General features: G+C 49.8%; 4 protein-coding genes across 4 annotated transcripts; 3 read left to right on the top strand and 1 right to left on the bottom strand.

Annotated features, from left to right (window-relative positions):
* Nucleotides 1–4,795: 4,795 nt before the first annotated feature.
* On the top strand, nt 4,796–7,011 carry ONS95_013046 (uncharacterized protein; the record flags this gene model as incomplete). Its single annotated transcript, XM_058506676.1, has 4 exons — nt 4,796–5,436; nt 5,489–5,626; nt 5,676–6,355; nt 6,434–7,011. 4 exons carry the CDS (start codon nt 4,796–4,798, stop codon nt 7,009–7,011), a joined length of 2,037 nt encoding a protein of 678 aa, XP_058357406.1.
* Nucleotides 7,012–8,488: 1,477 nt separating this feature from the next.
* ONS95_013047 (uncharacterized protein) lies at nt 8,489–9,608 on the bottom strand (the record flags this gene model as incomplete). Its single annotated transcript, XM_058506677.1, has 4 exons — nt 8,489–8,504; nt 8,556–9,270; nt 9,328–9,427; nt 9,483–9,608. 4 exons carry the CDS (start codon nt 9,606–9,608, stop codon nt 8,489–8,491), a joined length of 957 nt encoding a protein of 318 aa, XP_058357407.1.
* Nucleotides 9,609–9,805: 197 nt separating this feature from the next.
* TOF1 (Topoisomerase 1-associated factor 1) lies at nt 9,806–13,743 on the top strand. The gene is made up of 3 exons (XM_058506678.1): nt 9,806–9,934; nt 9,992–12,374; nt 12,423–13,743. The coding sequence occupies exons 1-3, from the start codon at nt 9,860–9,862 to the stop codon at nt 13,547–13,549; spliced, it is 3,585 nt and encodes a 1,194-aa protein (XP_058357408.1). The 5' UTR covers nt 9,806–9,859; the 3' UTR covers nt 13,550–13,743.
* Nucleotides 13,744–13,902: 159 nt separating this feature from the next.
* ONS95_013049 (uncharacterized protein) lies at nt 13,903–15,500 on the top strand. The gene is made up of 4 exons (XM_058506679.1): nt 13,903–14,192; nt 14,331–14,669; nt 14,734–15,205; nt 15,308–15,500. The coding sequence occupies exons 1-3, from the start codon at nt 13,996–13,998 to the stop codon at nt 14,858–14,860; spliced, it is 663 nt and encodes a 220-aa protein (XP_058357409.1). The 5' UTR covers nt 13,903–13,995; the 3' UTR covers nt 14,861–15,205; nt 15,308–15,500.
* The last annotated feature ends 39 nt before the right edge of the window (nt 15,501–15,539 follow it).

Genomic DNA, 15,539 nt, shown 5'->3' on the forward strand with positions numbered 1-15,539 from the left:
TACGCTGAAGAGATGAGATCGGAGGCTCTAAGATTGCGCTGCCAAAGGCAACTTTTCGGGCGGTCGGTCGGTCGGTCGGTCGGTCTCATCGTGCTGCCACTCCACTACTCTCTTCCGTCCGTCGCCAAGATCCTGGCATCAGATCCTCTTGGAGTGTCCAGAATCAGCCCTGCAAATTTGATCTTGACCGACCAGGCTCAGGGTTTCATGCTTCAGGTGCGTTGAATCGGGAACCTTTAGCGGGGGAAGAACAAGAAAACGGACCAGATGATCTCCGTTCATCGTAAGTCGGCCAGCCAGCCAGCCAGAGGAATTGCGTACAGTAGGCGTTCCGGATGTAACTCTATCGATGCCAGATGTCACCGAGGGCCAGCTTGCTCGTAGATGTGTCGAGTCACTCTACATAAGAGAGTAGATAGGATTACAAGGGAATGTCGTGGAGAGGTTGAGGTTACCTTGCACCGCAGTAGGAGCGGGGCCCCGGGGCGACGGACCGGCCAGCTGGGATTCGCTGTGTTGCCCTAAACTTTGGTCTGGTGCGGTGCAGTTCAATATTTGCAAACATAAGGTAGGCAAAGCAAGCTTCCACGGTCGGGGCGACAGGGAGGTCTCTGGCCGACATCTAAAGTTCGGGATTATGGTGAAGTACAGTAGTAATTTACCTACGGAGTACAGTAGTGATGAGATGAGAGGAGGGGCGGGCGCGGGAGGGATGGGACTCATGGGAGATGGGCTGGAAATCATGATGCTCACCGACCGCACAGACGATCTCATCTGAAGTCTATCTCCAGTGCACTACTACTGTCTCACTGTGCCAGACCAGCAGGACCCTGTGGCTAGGCGTTTGAACTAGCGACGAACGGGTACGGCGCCTCGGTACTCGTGCGTGCGTGCGTGCGTGCGTGAGGGCGTGCGTTGCGGACTCTGTGCAGATCTGCGAACCTGATCAGTAGTGATCCGTGATCAGTCCATGGACCGTACCTCCGTGAAAAGAAGGTTTCCGTGACGCACATGAGTAGAGGCTGGCGGTGTTTTCAGGCACCTCCAGGCACGATACGAGATACTCGCAGAGACCGGAACAGCTCTGCACTGGCGACGTACAGATAAGAGTGCAGTGCAGTGCAGTGCAGCAGCACGGAGCAGCACGGAACAGAACAAGACAAGTAGAACTGTAGAAGTCATCCAGTGATGATACTGATACCGATACTGCATTTGATGTCCGAGAGATTTCGGTCCTCGGTGCGAGATCCGCCGGTAGGGCAGCAGCTATTTTGTGAGGCTGCTAAGAGCATGGACATGGACATGGACATGGACATGGACGAGCCAAACGCAGACCTTACGGAGTGAGAGATGGGAGATTATTCTACTCTACAGTAGTAGGTAGAATCCAGACAGGGACAAGGAGTCCAAGGCACGGTCTGGTCAAATAGTTAAGGTAAATAGTAAATTTAATACTGTAGCGAGGTAAAGAGGTAAAGTTACGGCCATGCTAGGCAGCATGCTTTTAGCTTGTAGCACCACCAGACTGGCTCTGGCTCTGGCTCTGGCTCTGGCTCTGGCTCTGGCCGTTCTATGCACTGCGCTGGGCTGCGCTGCGCTGCCGTCTCGTCTCAGCGTCGCTTACGGCCCCGCCCACCCAAACAGCTTCTACTGTAGCTCACGCCCAGCCTAACTTACCTCCGTACCGTACCTAGGTAAGTAGCCATGGAGGGGCTGTATGACCTAGCTCGCCTAGGTAAATTTACCTAGGTACCTAGGTACAGTACCTTGCCTTATTATACCTGTACTGTTGGTACCTATAGGTAGGGAGCAGTCTCGCCTCCCGTCCATGCCATCCCAGTTGTCCTGAAACTGAGCCTGAGCCTGTGCCTGAGCCTGAGCCGTCGACGTCGCCAGTAATTCGGCCCCATCAGAACCAGACAAGAATTGTCGTCGACTCCTCTGGCCGGAAAAACATGGAAAAACAAGGGCGGAGAGGAGAGACACCGCCCACCGCACGTCACTTCATCTCCTCTCCTCTGCGGCAGAAATGAGTTGCTGGCGAACTGGCTGGGGAGAACAGACCAGCGGCTGCAAGCCCAACCCTATGCCCAAGCCTTCTATGGCTTCTTTCTAGTCCTTCTACGGCCGATGTTGCGAGAGCTAGTGTCCCAAAAACCCCAGTCCAGCCAGATATCGATGCAGGCACCCCCACCCTGACCACACATCTCCATTACGAAGTTATATCCATCCAGCCTGGTCACTACTGTACTGGTGACAGAAAGGCTCTTGGAACCTTCGACAGAATAGCTTGCTGCTGATTTCAACCTGAAGGCCGTAGGTCGGGTCCTCTGGCTCGCATGGCTCTGATCTGCCTGCTTAACTACCCTATCGAACTCTATCCTTTACCGCACCGCACCGCTCCGAACATATGCACGGCACCCAGTGCATTGTGCATTACTCCAGACAGTTTATCCCCAGCATGGCAGGATTAAGGATTCTCTTGTTGGCAGCAAGCAAGCCAGCGAGCGAGTAACGACGTGGTGTAACCGAGGCCTTTTTCCCTACCTGCCCTGTTCCTATTTCTGCTCCGAAAGGAACATGTATGAGCAGACTTCGTTACCGGCAGCATTTCCGCTGGCTTGCCTTGACTCGACCGAGATACTGGAGAAGCTTAGGGCTTTTTCGGCTCCGTCCCGGATTCGCATGTTGAATCCAGGACATGCCATTCTGAGAGCTGGGCTGGGCTGTCTGAGAGTCGGCCTTCCCAGCCCACCATCATTCCCGACAAAGTGATCCCGACGATGAGATGGCAGTACTGCGCTGTGCTGTAAAGGTAATTCGGGTAGGGATGTCACGTTCTCGAGTCGATATGAATCGAATCGTTCTCGAAGACGTTCTGGGTAGTAAGCTCCCTGCCCTTTGCCTGTTCCCTATCCTGGTCCCTGTCCCTGCCCGCTGCTCTGCCGCTGTCCTTCACCTAGTACTCGCTTGGCACCGGTATCCCTACCTGACCTCCATCCTCTCGAGACCCTCACCCTCGTTGTGACAACGGCTCTGCGTTGGCCCGCAGAAGAACAGCCTCGCAGTCTCTGGAGTCCAATAATAATAATGGCTGGCGCCCGGAAGCCGAGAGCTAGACCCAGGCTGTCCTGCCTCCAGGCTCCATCATATCCCTTCGCTTCGACTGCCTGCCTGCGTGTTTTGTAACACGTCGACGTCCTTCATCAGTGCAGTCTCTGGTAAGCTACTGTACCTCCACCTCCTAATGTCGATTAGCTGTTCGATGTACCATCTAGTACTGTACCAACTGCACTGCAGTACCAGGGTAATCGAGATCGATGCACCTCGCGAACAAGCCGTCCCCTCCCCTGAACCTACTTTGCTCGCAAGATGCTGTTGGTCCATTCTGGCGGCTTTCTCCCTCCAGCATCGGACGATAGAGCCGGCACCAGGCCTCCCCCCGTCACACCTCATCTTGCCCTGCAACATCCTCGATACAATCCTCTTCGTGTGGCTGCTTGTCTTCGAGCTGCCTCCTCTGCCATTTGCTGTTCCCCACACCAGTAACAAGGGCTGCCACACCCGCACTAGTCATTGAGCCGGGTAGCCCCTCTCTCTTCTTGTCTGGATATCATTCTCTCTTTTGTGGCTAAGTCCTGAGTTTCTTGATAGCCAGGCAGCTTTTCATGCGCGACATGCTGCTACTGTTGCTCACTTGGGCTTCCCCGCCAAACGACCCCAATACAACTGTTTCTGGACGTGCGTAATGATTTGCCCTGTCGTCTAAAGTTTGAGCTGCGAACTCTCACACAACTGCCAGGGGTCACCGTGCAAGCCCTGTACTCATCTTCCTCAGCACCAGAAATTCTCCGGTGTGGAACCGCGCCTGACTTGGTATTGTACGAGAGGGTCTAGAGACTGCTGATATTTCTCAGCAGCGGTACGCTTCTCTCCTGGTCTGCATAAGCAGGGGCTGGCTTGCTAGTCCAAAGAATCTGGTCGAGGGCTACAGGGCGCTTCTCGGGTCCAGTGCCCTTGTTTTAATGGTGATCATAAGCCAGGCATCAGATCAACTCCCTTCAATCTTGCTTTATATCATCCGACGCTCGTCGATCGAACGTGGAAAATCAAGCTGGCAGCGGATCCTGTCCCCTCTGTACAGGATCTTCAGAAATCCCAAAACGGACTCCGCCGCACGTCATAAAGCCAGCAAGCAATTTGCCCTTCATTTGGACGACGCAGGACACTCGCCACAACTGTTTAAGAACCCAACTCATCCTTGAACAGCACTTGCCCCGCCGCTTCATCTCAAATATAGACCGTGTGGTCTGTGAACTCTCACCCCCAAGCTATCGACCCTTTTCGGCTACAATACGCGTTCTGAAGCACGCCCAGAGTCGAAAGTCTGGCAGTCTGATCCACCTTAGATCACGCCGTGGAGGGATCTGGACAGCCTTATCTACTTAGGGACCGAAATCAAATTACTGCGTTGGGACGATCTGCTTTTACATTTCTTCTACACTTTCCCAAAACTTGAGAAGAGCTTCACCACCACCCTTCTTTCATTCTTTCTAGGCAGGCCTCGACTACACAACCAAACCTGCCTTCGATAGGCCATATGTTCTCCTCTGGTCCGTGATCAGCCATTGTTCTCAGCAGCCCTCACTTTCGTTTATTCCAAGGCTCGAGATATCACAAACTCGCTGGCCTCCTTTCAGCCTCGACCAGAGATCTGAGCTTTCAGTATCTACACGACTAGGTCATCATAGTCCACGACTTGTTGTATCAACACACGCCACCAGTTCTTCTCTCAATGCTTGTCACACGGCCATTCGATTCAGGACGGAACACTTGGTCTTCCAGCAAGCTCGAGGCCTTATATCAAAACGTCGCGTCTTCCCGCATGTCGAACTTTGATCCATTGCCGGCGCAGCCAGACTGGCGACAACAGTACTCAACGTTCCCTCTTCCCGGTGACAGTGGTTTAATACAGCCATCATATAACCAAACGAGCTCATCGAACGCAACAGATAATGGCCAAAAACAACATTCGGGAAGCGAAAGGCCGGCATTGGAGCACAGACACAGCCTTGGACCATTAAGACAGGAAGCCCAGCAGACTTTACCAATCATAGAACGGCCAGATTCGGCACCAGGGGACTGCAATCGTCCAGCAAATAACCATACGCGCGATGAATCCCTGGTTTCCACGGAATCCACAGCATTGTCCCTGGGATCTCTTGGATCGAACCCACTGAGCTCTGCCTCAAGCGCACCAGTACAACAAAGCACACTACCCAACAATGAAAGCGGAGGCGCCGAGGGGGATATTAAAGACGAGGATGACGAGCTTGATGATGATGATGATATGATTGATGCAGAGGTGGAGGAGGGAGCTCCGCCACAGACAGCTGCTGAGCGTCGAGCGGAGCGTAGAAAAATGAAAAGATTTAGGTAAGTCGACACCTATGTCCCCGTTTGGAACATAACCTTACCCAACTATCAGACTTACACATCAACAAACTCGGTTTTTGATGAGTGAGTTTGCGAAGCAGGCGCATCCTGACGCGGCTCACCGAGAAAGACTCTCTCGGGAGATTCCTGGTTTAAGCCCTCGCCAGGTCCAAGTTTGGTTCCAAAATCGGTAGGTATTGCATCAATGTTGTTTTGGATCAGAAACTGATGAAGAGCAGACGCGCAAAAATAAAGCGACTAACAGCGGACGACCGGGAGCGCATGATGAAGATGCGTGCTGTCCCAGATGATTTTGACAATGTGCAAGCTCTGCACTCACCCTACGGCGCTGTCCATGGTGTTGGGACCCCGATGCAATCGCCTGTGGACTTCGTCCCAGGATACGCCGACCATATGATGCGACCACTCATGGTGGATACAATGAGAAGGAGCGACAACGAGGACCACATGTCACCTACTGGTCTGAGCCCAGCTTTCGGCCATGTTGGATTTTCTGGAGGATCGATGGGTTCTCCGGACATCCTGTCTCCTTTATCAATGAATTCTCAGGACAGGTACTACTCGAGCCACCTCTCGAGTCCGATGAGCTCCGGCCCTCGAAGTTCAAATCCGTTTGATCGCCAGAATAGCTATCAAGCGCTTTCTCACTCGAGACAGCATGTTCGACCCCTTCAACCTCTGCAGCTGCGCGAAACGATGTCAAGAGCAAGATCTGATACTATTCAGTCTCCCTTGAGATCAAGTATGTCGTGGAAAGGAGAAACACTAGACTACAATAGTTACCAAACGGGGCAGCCTAGTCCTCAATTAAGCGGTCGCCAGCAGTCCGTGTATCAACCAGAGCAAATGAGCAGTAGCGCCGTTAATGCGCACCAGTACGATGGAAACTCATACTCAGGTTCGTCCCAAAACCAGATCTAAAACGGGTTTCAGCCCCTGACGAAGATCTCACGTGCTAACTTACTCTTGCTCACAGGCTCGAACATCCAAAGCTCACCAACTCACATGACATACCCTCCCTCGCACGGCGGTGCTTCCTCTTCGATGTCGCGTCTTCGTGCGTCGTCGGCAGCTTTCCCACCCGGATTGGACCTCAGAAACCAATACCGTATCATTCCAAACCAGAGCCACTCACCACAGGGCATCACTCCTCGCAGCAGCTCTTTCGCTCATGCTTTTACTGGCGGTTATGCAAGCGCGCCTTTAACCGCGCCTGTAGATTTCTCTCTGCCACGAACTCCCGTGGATGGAACACATGCAAACCGGGACTACAACATCCCGCAGCTCTCTGCTCCAATGGCTCCACCGCAAGACTTTTCAAATGCGTACAATTCGAATCTCAGTCCTGTTCGTACCCAACAGAGCGATAGAGATTTCAGCCAGGGGCACAGCAATGGGGACCACAACAGCCAAGGACAGAGCCATGTCGATGACCAGCAGCAACAACAAGTCAGAAACAACGAAGAAGCGTCGTATTTGAGACCGTTAGAATATGACACTGGGCAAAAGCGCAAGAGAAGCTTTGAGATCCCGGCGACTTTCGAGAGTCCATAGAAGAGACGAACAGACGCGGTGACACCCAGAACGTGGTGGAATGAAAGCTAAAATTGCCAAGACCGCAAGCGAGTTCCTAGGTTTCATGCATTCCACCAGTGCAGAACAATCAACCATCGACGACGACACTTGACGATGCTTATTCCAAATCGTTTCAATCAGCTCTACTTTACTGCATGCAAAGTTTTTGTTTAACATTCCCTGGGTGGAGTTTTGTTTCGCACTATATCCGAACAACGACAAATATTTTCTTTTGGTTACGAAAGCATCACACTTCGGCGTTCCGAGCGTCAAGTTGGACATTTACCTGTCTGCCTACCTTCCTGCCTACCAAGCTACACCTACAAAATCAATCAATCAATTGATACTCTGCACAAGCCGTACCCTTCACCGCTCCATCGCCGACATCTTTGTCGTTGAGGAGCGTAGTACTTTTCCCGATACCAGCGATTTAGTATTCCCCTCGCCTGTCGCCTCTACTTCGACTTCGTCCCACACCTGACCACAATGCCGGCTTGTATTTGAGTAACTTCTGGGAAGCCTGTCCCTCTCAGATCAAGATGGATACCGGGTGGAAAAGAAAAGAGACGGCAACTAGGAGTAACTAAACGCTCTTTGAACCTTTCCTTTCAACAAAAATTCTCGACAACGACACCTTCGTCACTCTTCACTCTTCACTCTTCTTCTTCTCCTGATTGATGCAGTTGGTTGTAATAAGCCTATTCGCAAGCAGGTCAGCTCTCAACCTCCGTTGGACGAACCCACTCCTTGCTTGCGAATGAGAAAATCTCGAGCTATTCCCATGTCATGAACTGGGCTAGCTCGACTGTGGATGGAAATCCGGGCTCTATTTTTGTGTATATTTTTTGATTCACTTTATTTCCTTGTACAAGACACCACAACACACTCATGCGTCGAATTTCGGTATAGGGCTGGCCTCTATCGCTTTTTGACTGGCCCGAGTACTGTTTTCTTCTCCTTCTGGTGGTGTCTTCGTTTTTTTGGTTCTGAACCTTTACTTTTACAGCTGTAGATAGTTTTAGTCTTTCTTGTGCTACGAAATTTGTCTTTCTGGTTCTGATGAGTTCCAATACCCTGGTCTTCCAATCTTCTTTTTCTTTTTACATATTTTCTAAGGTGATTGATTCTGTTGATTGATTGACTGGTTGATTTTCGCTGTAAGTCAGAGACTGGGTGGTGATCTCATCTGAATTGTTAGGTGATCGAGATGATGTGAAGTCCAAGGAGAGGAAATCGTGAGGAACAGTGAGAAGGCGCGAAGGTTTAGTGGTGGAAGTGTTAACATCGGGTTGGAATGGAAAGGGCTTGTTTGACTTCTTAGATGGGGTCTCATGGTCATTCATGGCACAGTAGAAGGAATGAGTAGGGATCTACGGTGTAGCTAGCTGGGTACTGGGGCCATCATAATAACTTTTTCCCTTGCTACATTTGTCTTTTCGACTTCTTGCTGAATGATCTAATAGTCGTAGAATCTGGATGAGGTCAGCGACATTGTCACATCGGTAAAGAACAGAGCAACTTACCCTTTACCACTCTTCTTGCCCAACCAGCCAGCGTCAACCATCTTGCCTAACAGTACACTAGGCCTATATTTTGAGTCTCCTGTCTCCTCATGCAGTACCTTCATGATCGCTAAACACGTGTCGATACCAATAAAATCTGCCAGCTGCAATGGACCCATAGGGACATTTGTTCCATTCTTCATGATAGCATCGATGTCATCTCGCTTCCCAACACCGGTTTCCAAGCAGATGATAGCCTCATTGATATACGGCATCAGGATGCGATTCGCAAGGAATCCAGGCGAATCCGCAGATTGAGATGGGATCTTTCCCATTGCTTTGCAAAACGCAATCGCTGTATCGATCGTCGATTGGCTTGTTTGCAAGCCTGTAATAATCTCTACACCTTTCTGAATCGGCACCGGGTTCATGAAATGTGTGGATATAACCCTCGAGCTAGCACTTGTATCTGTTGGATCCTTGGTCGTCGAAGCGGCAATCTTCGTTATAGATATCGAAGAGGTGTTTGTAGCAAGGATCGCGTGTGGTGGACATATTTGCGCTAGGGAGGAGAAAATGCTGAATTTCAGAGAGGGGATCTCAGGAACGGCTTCGATGACGAAGTCTACTTCGGAGAGGGAATCCATGGTTGTGGAAGGTTTAAGCAGCTCACGGATGGTATCGGACTCGGATTGGGTGATTCGTTGCTTAGAGACATCTTTGGCGAGCAATTTGTCTAAAAGGGATGACTTAGTGGGGTTATCTAGAGGACTGTAGGGGGAGGAGAACGCACCGGCGAAGGCAAAACCTTTGTCTATTGACGCCTGGTTGGTGTCTACTAGAGTTACAGGTACTCCAGCCTTCTGCGCAGCTACAAGTGCTATTCCCAAGCCCTTCATAGGTATTAGCAATTGTTTTCGGCGGATTAAAGCCAGGAAATAGATGTACCATCTGCCCGGCGCCAACAACACCAAGCCTCTTAACTTCCTGCGCCGCAAGCATTGGGCTTGAACTGAAGCATCTAGTGTGGCGGGCACCTTGTGTCAGGCTCTTTCTCAGTATAGGCGTAATCATTTTGTCGATTGAGCGTTGGGACGGAGAAAGTGTCAAGGAGGAAAGGCTGTAAGAGGGAAGGATGGATGTTGATATTCCCCATATAATCTTACCGAGGTGAAGCTTAGCTTCGGCTCAAGAGCGGGAGCGCTAGAGAATCTAAGACATTAGGGGCGTGCAGGGGTGCGCGTCGCTGCAACTTCAGATACGCGTAAAGCCGTTTTTCGAGTATTTACACAGTTTTGGACAATTCCAGCAACTATCGACGCATTATGGAATTGGCTGATGGAAATCGAGATGTTGTCGACCCTGAGGTCAGGGCATATGTTTCGAGTCTTGTTACGGCTGTAAGTGGAATATTCTTTCTTGCTGTGTTGACGCTCGAGACTGACAGACGCGTCTAGTTAGGAGGAAGTGGTGCGGACGAAGATGGTCGATACGTTCTTGGAGACGATGCGCTGGCCTGTCTGCGCGACTTGAAGAAATGGTTGAAACTCTACGACGAAAAAGCGAATCGATTGGACGTTGCACGATGTCTGGCGGAGTCGAATCTTGTTGGAGGAGATCTTCTTCAGATTCTTGCCGCATGGCAAGAAAACGCTACGGAGGATAGACTGAAGTCTAAGATTGCCCTGGCCTGTCTGGAACTACTGGTACCGTTGACATGGCCTTTAGAGAGGAGTACTCAGGAGATGACTGTCAACCACCATCGGCACATTCCGTACCTGCAAATCGCACAGCTGGGATACAAACGTTCGATTATCAACTTCGATGGGGCGAGAATCCTACATACGGCAGTGAGATCTGCATTGCCATCGATGGCGGAGAATATGGGAGACCGGAGTACTAGGGATGAAGGAATCATCAAATTACTGTTGTACTTTCTACGGAACATTGCGCAGATTGCACCGCCTCCGAATGTGCAATATGATGGTGACGAGGCTGAGATATCGAGATCAGCGACTATCGCCGCATTCGACTACCAAGATATATTTCACTTGCTACTGACAGTCTCGTCTACGATGGGAGAAGACTTCAATACCCAAGATGTGGTGGTTTTAGATATTCTTTTCCATTTAATCAAGGGTGTGGACATCGAGAAATTGTTCATGGACGAACGGAAAGCCGACAACAGCAATATGAACGAATTAGCGATGCTGAGGAAAAAAGAAGCTGCTATGTTGAGAGGATACCAGACAAATGCTCCCACAAGGCATAATCGATTTGGTACCATGGTATGGATGCAGAGGGAGGACGCAAAAATGACTACAATCTCCGGACAGGCCGCTCTGCTAGACGGTACACGAACTCTCGCCAAGATGGACAGCACGAAGAAGTTCAAGCCGCCGAGGAGAGCACCAAAAGGCGAAAATGGCCCGCTGGACTTTGACACACCAGTCATGCTGAATGCACAAGCGAACAAACATCTCCGATCATTCGTAGAAGACTTCTTGGACTCGGGCTTCAATCCACTTTTCAATAACATTCGTAAAGCTATCGACCGAGAGGCAGAGCGCATTATGGAATATCACCCGAGACAATTCTTCTTCCTCGTGTCCTGGTTTTTAGAGGCGGAACGCGTTCGGCGACGAAACAAGAAAGCCTCGAAAAAGCCTTCTGCGCCAGAAGATTTGGATAACTACTCGCTCGTGGCGACTGTACTGAATCAGGAAATGTTTGTCACTCTCAACAGAACCATGGATTTCACATACGAGAATAAGGCATGGGCAGATTTGAGTGCAACAATGAAGTGCTTCACTCAGATTCTTCTCACTGTTCAAGAAATGTCCGAATCACCTCTTGAGGAGGATCAAGAAATTGCCGAAAATATTCTCAATCGCATATTTTATGAGGAGACGACACACGACAGAGTTGCAAATATTACCAGGACCTACAAAGACCAAGGGTTTGGCTATCTTGATTCTTGTACGGAGCTTGCACACAATTACCTTCGAATCTTAGAACAGTACTCCAAACAAAACACGGACATGCAAGTGAGATCACGGAGGAGGATAAGGCGCAAGAAGAAAGCTGCCCGAGCAGCAGGTGAAGATGGAGCGGATGATGATATTGTAGATGAGTCGGATGGGGAAGATGAAGCAAGAGCAGAGCGAGTTTCGGGCGAACGAAAATTCGACTTCAAACGCTTCAGTTCGAGATTCGTGACCCAAGGATGCATCGACACATTCGTCACATTCACAGCATACTACAACGATCTCAAAGCAGCACAGTTAAAACGATGCCATCGATTCTTCTATCGGGTTGCTTTCAAACAGGAGATGAGTGTCATGCTCTTCAGAGTTGATATCATTGCTCTTCTGCATAAGATGATTAAAGGCCCAGAAGGTCTAGACTCGCAGTCAAGCTCTTTCAAGGAATGGGATGAATTGGTCAAGCAACTCATACGGAAGTGCACAAAGAAGCTTCAGGAACGCCCTGAGTTGGTTGTAGAGATGCTGTTCTCCAAAATCAATAGCACGGCTCACTATCTCGAATACGGATATGAGAAGCAGACTGTGGCTTCAAAGCCAAGAGCTGCAGCTGAACTCGAGGTCAAAGGAGGACGAGAATGGGAAGATCAAATTGGAATCGTCGTTGGTGCGATGCTGGATCGGAACGAAGGAGAACATATTCAATGGACTAAGTCGCAACTTGTGGAAGCCGAGGTTGAGCGCAGGAGCTGGGAGGGATTGGATACAGCTATGCCTTCCGTGGAGCAGGATCCAGCTACGGAAGCTGAGAGCACGTCTGTCATTGAAGTCGAACAGCCCAAGCCCCCTTCGATCTGTAAGTGAACCCCTTCCCAATATAAAAGACCGAGCTGATTTTGTACAGTGGTGAAGCCCGACAATAGCGCTCGGAAGATTGCTATGTTCAAGAATGGACACTTGCGACTTCTCATGACCCTGGTTGGATTCAGACGTGCTGGCGATGAGGATGATCCAGAATGTTCTTGGATCATTCCATCAAGCCTGTCAGGTGATCAGCTGAAAGAAGCACTTGATCTAGTCAAGAAGTTTGAGTTCAGCCCTCCCGTCTTCGATGACGGGCAAGAAGCTGGAGACTTCATTAAGCGCAAGTCGGCAAGCACTGCCGCTCGCAAGCGGGCGGTGTTTGATGACGATGACGGAATTGACGATGATGACGAAGAGGAGGAATTACTTTTTGAACCTGGTGGACCAACTGCAAGAAAATCAGACGCTCTAAAAGAACTCAAGAAGAAGCGTAGACTCAGAAGGAAGGAAGGCACAGAGGATGCTGAGGATGCTGAGGATAGGAGCTTGACCGAGGAACAGCTCAAAGCACGTGCCGAAGCACGGAGGCAGAGAGAACTTGAAAAGAATCGGAAGATCAAGAGTGAGATGTATGTCGTCGACAGCGACGACGATGAGGAGGCCGATGCGGCTTTCTTTGCCAAGGAACAGGAGATTCGAGAGAAGACAAACCGTCTCTTCCGTGACGAGCAAGAGAGGATGCGGCATAGGAATAATATCGAGAAGATGAAGGATCTGCTTTATGTCGGCGAAAAGGTTGGCAAAGAGAAAGGGAACAAGAAGAGGCAGTCGAGCGCCATTACCGTGGACAGTGATGAAGATGATGATGTCGTCACGACAGACATTCGAAGGAACCGAACGAGTGCTTCCCCTGAGCAGAGCGATGATGGTGCCGACAGGGCAAGCGCAGGATCTTCTTCAGCTGCTAGAGATGACGTCCTAGTTGAATCTGAAGATGGAACAACAGACACGCCATTGTCAAGTCCACATACAAGACCTTCGCAGCCCAAGAGACGTAGGATCTCCAAGGAACCTAGTCCTGTCTCTCCAGAACCAGAAGTCATCAAGACTTCCTCTGCAATGGTCATTGATGATGAGGACGATGATGAAGATGTGGTTCCTGCGGCGAGACCGACCAGGCGGAGAGTACAGGCGGGTTTCATTGTGGATAGCAGTGATGAAGAGTAATGACTTATTTGGATGGAGTACTGGATACGGACTTGGACTTGCGTATTACCAACTGGCATGGGACCAGGCTGAGTATTCGGACGGACGGCGTTCTTCAGGAACAGGTAGTATTTAATGAGAAATGTATATCCTAAGCCACATTTATTCTACCTCGTTTTGGTTTCTACCTGAACAAGAAAAGCAGTCCCTACCGTCACGCTTCATTTTAATAACCCACTTAACCCCCTGTTCAAGGCAATTGGACACCAAATCGAGCTTGCCGTCAGAAGAGGCTTTCAGCCTTGCACTCATCAGCCTCGCGCTACTGTACCATTTTAAGCGAGCGATCTCGAACCTTTTAACCACACCTCCTTTTCTCACTCATCTTTCAAAAATGAAGTCACGATTCAACTCAAAACAATGAGAATTCCATGACCGTTTCAAATCCCTAAAAGCCAGAATAAAAAATGGCAGATGCACAAATCAATCACAAAAATGCCCTCACGTACTGGGAATCCATCGATGCTGATGTGAACGGAATGCTAGGAGGGTTTCCCTATATCTCGAAGGTGGATTTGCAAGGGTCAAAAAACTTCCTAGCTAAGCTTGGAGTTGGAGGGAAGAGTGTGAAGAAGCTGGGAAGAGTGGTGGATTGTGGTGCTGGGTATGTGAGCTTTCTTCCTACCTGTAGGGCATGGCTAGTTCGGCTCGCCCACCTTTTCTCCAGACATTGCTCAGTAGAAAAAAACACAGTTCATTATTCCTACAGCATTGAGTTCGTTTAAGCTGACCAATTGTTCAGAATTGGTAGAATCACAGAAGGCCTCCTTCTCGGCATTGCAACCACGGTCGACATCGTCGAGCCTATCACTAAATTCACCGACAACCTCAAGGGCAAGGAGGGTATTGGCCAGATTTTCAACATTGGATTGGAGGACTGGTCGCCAGAGCAGTCTCCCGACGCTAAATACGACCTGATTTGGAATCAATGGTGTTTGGGTCACCTGACAGACTTACAGATGCAGTCTTATCTGGAGAAGTGCGCGAAAGCGATTAATCAGGGTGGCTTGGTGATCGTCAAGGAAAATCTGAGTACGAGTGGAGAGGACCGTTTCGATGAAGTGGATAGTAGTGTTACGAGGTACGTATCTCGTGGCTGGTGGGAATACAGAACAGGTGAATTTTGCTGATCTAAGGCCGAGTAGATGTGACCAGAAATTCAGGGACATCTTCGAGAAGGCAGGTTTGAAGATCAAGAAGACTGAGATTCAGAAGGGGCTACCAAAAGAGTTGTATCCGGTCAGGATCTATGCTCTTGTTCCCGATATTTGACAATCGACGTTCTTTGTGCGAAGAGCGGTTGCGAAGCGGACAATGCGCATTTGGGAGCATGGCAACTTTCTCATTAATGCGAATATGATCCCAATTGTGGATGGATCCTGCTAGACGACTGCTAGACAGTGCCTATTAGTTGCCTGACGCCTAAGTACAGCTCTATTACTTCCAGCTGGGAGTCGTGACAGCAGAGAAAACAGCGAGAATGCATATTTGGATCACGCGCATACCTCTATTTGTGCCTGGAAAGACAGATTTCTGATTGTTTGACTTCGCCGAAGGATAACACGCAGATTTAAAGGAAGCCGCACACCATGGGGAGAGCCCATATACATTTGAAAGGTTTGTTTAGCTTGGCCTGGCTTCCACGGCTAAATCTCTTGCTGTTTCTCCTTCTGCTCGTCCAATCTCACTCAGCCATGCAGAATTCTCACTATCGTCTAGCTTCATTTTATGCTAGCCCACGCATCATCACTTGATGAAGTATTACTTTTGGAAGCTCATAAATTGGTGTCATCTAGGCATGAACATTCCGTGGGACATGCATCATTGCCGTGGCCGTCGCAATGTCCCCCGATGTGGAACATCTACCAAATGCACATCGTCCCATGGGAAAGTCCAAACAGAGATCAATTACTCGATGCACATCAGTTCAGCATTTCCATTGTTGCTATGG

This window comes from Cadophora gregata, assembly GCF_030347475.1.
Source record: "Cadophora gregata isolate MNR1 chromosome Unknown scaffold_7, whole genome shotgun sequence".
NCBI lineage: Eukaryota > Fungi > Ascomycota > Leotiomycetes > Helotiales > Ploettnerulaceae > Cadophora > Cadophora gregata.

What these genes read in the sequence shown, in the direction of transcription:
- TOF1 (XM_058506678.1), top strand. Translation starts at nt 9,860, where the DNA reads ATGGAATTGGCTGATGGAAATCGAGATGTTGTCGACCCTGAGGTCAGG. An exon ending in TTTCGAGTCTTGTTACGGCT is followed by an intron (nt 9,935 to 9,991) that starts GTAAGTGGAATA and finishes AGACGCGTCTAG; the next exon opens with TTAGGAGGAAGTGGTGCGGA. An exon ending in GCCCAAGCCCCCTTCGATCT is followed by an intron (nt 12,375 to 12,422) that starts GTAAGTGAACCC and finishes GATTTTGTACAG; the next exon opens with TGGTGAAGCCCGACAATAGC.
- ONS95_013049 (XM_058506679.1), top strand. Translation starts at nt 13,996, where the DNA reads ATGGCAGATGCACAAATCAATCACAAAAATGCCCTCACGTACTGGGAA. An exon ending in GTGGTGGATTGTGGTGCTGG is followed by an intron (nt 14,193 to 14,330) that starts GTATGTGAGCTT and finishes CCAATTGTTCAG; the next exon opens with AATTGGTAGAATCACAGAAG. An exon ending in GTGGATAGTAGTGTTACGAG is followed by an intron (nt 14,670 to 14,733) that starts GTACGTATCTCG and finishes AAGGCCGAGTAG; the next exon opens with ATGTGACCAGAAATTCAGGG.